Raw genomic sequence first — 5,353 nt, forward strand, 5'->3', positions numbered from 1 at the left:
AGAGGAACAGATGGCTAATACTTGTATTGTTTGCTTGATCAGAGGGATCCAATGAAATGGGGTGTGTTTTTATGATGTGTGGTTTTATTATTTTTTTTAATACATCCATCTCCTTGTTGAGTTCATGCATTTTTCTGCACCTTTTACAGGACAGAGATGGAAGAGCAGTGGTAAGGTTTCTGGCTGGCAATCAGAGCTTTTGAAAATTGCAGGTTCGAATCCCGTGGGTGGCATGTATTTTTTTTTTTCACAGCAGCTGTGCGGTGTGGTTACACATGCTCCTGCTGCTCACATTGTATTCCCATTGTGACAGTTTCGTGCACACTCGTGCATGACACCATCATGTGCACAAAACCTTCACAGTGGAATTGTTCATGCCTGCCCACTGGCTTGATGTTTTTGTGGTTCACTCATGAGCTGTTCTGCCGTGATTAGCCCTGATTTGTACTTCATATTATGTGTGAAAGGGCCCTCAGCAGTATCTGACTGAACCCAAAATTCAGCCACGACCCATGCGGGAAGTAAGGTGAGTACAAAGGTCATTAATTTTCAAAACACATGTGAGTAAAGTCTAACAAACTGTGAGAGTTCAAAAAGGTTCCACGGGAGTTCATAACTAAACACAAAACCAAAAATGTAGGCAGAAGGAGGAAACGAACAAACTGGATTAAACAAACGGCAATGACTATAGGGATGTGATACAATGGCAAAAACTCACACAAGTGTCAAGGGAATAATTAAAACTAACAAACAGTAACACAGCTACAGACGGAAGGTGAAGGGATAATTGAACACTCATAATGCACGGAAGAGCCATAGATAAATAAATACTCAAAAATGTACAACCGAAGGAGATCAAGAATAATACAGCAACCGGAAAAGACAACAGTGCAGTCTGAAATACAGAAACACAAATGAACAAACGAGTGACAGGTGTGTGCAGGAGTAGGGAAGACACACACAGACACTGACAAACACAAAGTGACATGATTCTCAAAAGAATCTCAGGGGGTGAGTAGAACCAAAACCATCTCATAACAAAAATCTAAAAAAGAGAGCCACAAAACAACCAAGTAAGAAAACTAGAATGGAACTCAAAGATGTAGTGGAAAGATGTAGATGAAGTGGAAAAACAGGAAAACCACACAAATGTGTTGCAATCTTGGCAGGAACTAGGTTTAATCAAACCACAATTAAGCAGGCAGACAGGGCACAAAAGTGAGTGTACAAAATAAGGCTGTTTAATAATTCACATGAGCGAGACACAAAAATACACTAGCTGGAGCAGGAGAGGGCATAAAAATATCCCACAAAAATCCTGAGGCTGAGAAACCAAGAGGTGCAGAGGGGAATGCCTAAACTACATAAAAAAACAAAGACAAACTGGTACACGAGAAACCTAAGTAGTACTTACAAACCGAAATGAGTCAGGAAGCAGATAAGAATGACACGAACTTCACAGTAGCTGACACAATGTCAATTGCTTGGCAAATGGAAAGACCAACATGTGAGACTATAAACATCAGAACTAATGAGTGACCGGTGCAGGACAAGTGAAAACAGAAATGCTGAAACAGAAGGAAAACAAAGTGGATATCACGGGGTGAGTGGGAAATAAACCTGATCAAGAGATACAGACCAAAACAAAAGATACAAAAAATGCCAAAAACAAGCGTGGACAAAACCATAAGTCCATAACTAAACAAACAAGCAGGAAGCCACAAATGAATCATAACGCCACGGGTAACAAAATCAATGCAACAAAGGAAACAGAACATATTGCAGAACCAGTTCAGTTCACCGATCACTCTAATAAACCAACACATCCAAAAGCAACAATGAGTGACAAATCACAGAGACTAACAATAAACAATACTAATACACCAGGAAGGACCATGGACAGAGGAGACAGACACCAGGGGACACGCCTACATACACACACAGAACACATGCCAATGACAGACACAGGAGCACACACACACACACACACACACACACACACACACACACACACACACACACACACACACACACACACACACACACACACACACACACACACACACACACTGAATGAAACTGGGCACATGAAAATGACACCAGACCCACATGAGACACACCTACTCATGCAGGACCCGCACAACAGACATCCATTCAAACACCAGACATGGACATGAAGCAGGAAGACAGACACAGTCACGCATACCCACAGCTGACAGACGGGACACACCCACACATGCAGACACAGGCAGGAGGAACAGAGGTGCACATGACAGATAAGACCTGAATATCACTGAACTAAAAAAAAACAAAAAAAAAACAGATCAGACATTCCACAACACAAATGACAGACATGGACACAGAGACACCAACAGAAATACACAGAACATAATGACAATCAACCAAAGGGCACAGATAGGGGCCAAACCACAACAGCACCACTGTGACACATAAAAAAATCAACCAACCAACCAACCAAAAAAAAAAAAAACCCAAGCATTTGCTATATTCCATAGTTACTGCTCGTGTTTTGAACATATTCAATGACACCCATTTTTTTTTTCTGTAATGGTCAAGTAAATGTGCCATGCACATTTGTGGCATTTTGTCATGAACCTGTGGCAGGGTGGTTGTAACCCCCGGTATGAATGGCCTGAATTACCCTGCACACTGTTGGCAGGGCCTAATTTTGAGAACTACATTAGCTTTATTTCAACAATGAAAACATTTATAACAACTTTTGCTTACATTAAAACATATGCACAAGTTTAAAACTCAAATGTTCTGTCAACATCAGTGCTGTGGTCCACCTTCAATCCCTCAATTTCATCTTCACTGAAGTATTTTTCTAACAGGTGACGTGCAGCCTGGCAGATGCTCTCATTTTGATGATCTTGCAGCATCTCAATGTGATCCAGTCCTCCCAGTTCTTCAACCAACAAGGCAAGTTTCGCCGTCTCACCGACCTTTCCTGCAGCCACGAAGATGTTGTTGATTGCATCCAGTATCACCATAATTAGTTTTGCATCTTTGATATGCAGGAGGTTGATAGTTGCTTCCAGCGCACCACTCTGCACAAGTTGGACTACCTGCTCCACAGTGCCCCCAATGGTGAAGTTTGTGACTGCCCACACAGCCTCCCTCTGAGTCTTGAAGTCCCCCTTTCTGAGCAATTCTACCAGAGGAGGAACCAGGCCGCAGGTGATTAGCTGTTGGATTTGTTTACAGGGTCCAGCCGCGATGTTGGACAGAGCCCACGCTACCTCTTTCTGCACACTGGCTTTGGGGTGTCTCATCAGCTGAGGGAGGATATTCAGAACACCAGCGTCGATCACCATCTGGGTCTGCAGATCTGAACCGCTCACTATGTTCCCAATGGCGCGCAGAGCTGGAATCATGACGATGAGCTCCTTGTGGCTCATTAGCAGCACCAGCTGAGGGACGATGGCAGTTTTCATGATTACGTCAATGCGATCGTTGTCGCCATCTGTTAGGTAGGATATGGCCCAGCATGCGTCAGACAAGATTTCCTTATCATTGTGATAGAGGAGTTGAGTCAGACTAGGAAGCACCTGGTACACAGCAGACAGAGGAGGTGATGGGTTTTTATACCGGCACAAGTTGGACAAAGTCCATGTTAGGTTACGCAGGTAGCCAAGTGGTGTTTCTGGGGAGATGCGCGCCAGTAAGGCTGGAATGACATCACAGCTGATGAGGACATCTCGATAAGCCGGGCCATCACCTGCAATGTTTCCAAGCGCCCACACTGCCTGTTCACTGATGTGCAACAATGGTGACGCCAACAGAGAGATGAAAACTGGTACAGCTCCATGTTCCACCACCTGCTGTGTGTGCCATGAGGTTCCTGAGGCGATGTTGGTGAGGGCCCAGGCTGCTTCAAACTGTAGGGTGGGCTCAGCATCCATACCCAGGAAGGTCATAAAGTAGGCCAGCAGACCAGCATCTATGATTTCCTTCATAGGAGGCCTCTGCACTTGAGACAGCAGCTTCCTGGCCGCACGACAGCCTCGGGTCTGTGCCTCCCTACAGTCGCTGGTTACACATTTAATGATGTCATCAATAGACAGGCAAGGTACCTTTTCGTCAGCAGAAAGTTCCTCTTCATCTGGGAGAGAAGAAAGCGTCACAGTCCTCCGCTTCATGAAGGCCTCGGCTTGGTGAGCTTTGCGCAGACTCACGAACTCGGAGATCCTTTTCTCCCTCACTTTCGAAGGGTGTTTTTGAACTTCGAGAACCGAGTATTGGTGGGCATGGCTGCTTTTACGCACGGCGACCGCTTGTTACACTCTAACCTCAACCTGCTGTAAGTGTACCTTACAGCGTATCTACAAACAAATTTCTTTAAGAAATACATTAAGCATGGCTGTCACAATAAAGTTTTTTTTTTCTTTTTTACTTTTACAAATTAATTCAGGGAGAGCAAAAAACTTAAATTATAATATCTTTATAAAAGTATAAAATGGCAAGTCACACCTGTTGTGCCACTTGCTCCATCCAGACATTTATATGTTAACCAGACATTTATATGTTAAGCAGGCCTTTGGTTATTGTACAGTCAAGCAAAAGAACAATGCATTGAGCACTGAAATTAAGCAACAATCAGCCACACATGAACCTTAATCATCAGTCAGTGCAGGTGTTTGCACTTTTGTCTATCAAGTCTCACCTTAGTCTTACCTGCAGTAAAGAGTCAAAGGGTATAAAATACAAATAATGAATGTTTATGACTTCAATGGTATGAATATTTCATGAAGTGAAAGATGGAATGTTCCATGTTTCATTTTATTTATTTTATTTGAAATTTTCACAGAGAAGTGCTCCATGAGCTGCAGGTGGGCTAAGAGCAGTCTTTAATATTAATACCTTTAATATGATGCGAGCGTGCGAAGCTCTTACTTTCACCCATGATTATTTCCCATCTTTAACTTAACTTCATAATGATATTAATTAAGGATCAGACTAGTATCTCATATCATGGCAGACATAATGTGTTTGACAAACTGATGGTATTTATTGTCTATCTTGCTTCACAACATCTGCACTGGGACTAACAAATTAATTCAAGTCTATTACACAAATAGTCTGATCCTCTTGTGCATTTGTTTTGACAAATACTGGCTGTACAAATGTGGTACTGAGTTTGAATGAATGCAACAGCACTGTAATAGCATGGAAAATGCAGATTGATGGTGAAACTCTCTTGAAAACATTGATCATTCCCATCTTCTGCTTTAGATTTCATAATCCCTTACAAATGCTGGACCTTTTTTCAACAAAGCAAGAGCGTAACATGTAGAACAACCATTAGACAAGCCTTGACACGGACAGTGCC

The 5,353-nt window shown here is 42.7% G+C and overlaps 1 protein-coding gene across 1 annotated transcript; it reads right to left on the minus strand.

Moving 5' to 3' along the window:
* Positions 1 to 2,768: 2,768 nt before the first annotated feature.
* Positions 2,769 to 4,273, minus strand: LOC117509722 (importin subunit alpha-1-like). The gene is given in 2 exon segments (XM_034169439.1): positions 2,769 to 4,237; positions 4,240 to 4,273. Coding segments are annotated over 2 exon segments (1,503 nt in total).
* Positions 4,274 to 5,353: the final 1,080 nt, after the last annotated feature.

Source organism: Thalassophryne amazonica, chromosome 5 (genome assembly GCF_902500255.1).
Source record: "Thalassophryne amazonica chromosome 5, fThaAma1.1, whole genome shotgun sequence".
In the NCBI taxonomy this organism is placed as follows: domain Eukaryota; kingdom Metazoa; phylum Chordata; class Actinopteri; order Batrachoidiformes; family Batrachoididae; genus Thalassophryne; species Thalassophryne amazonica.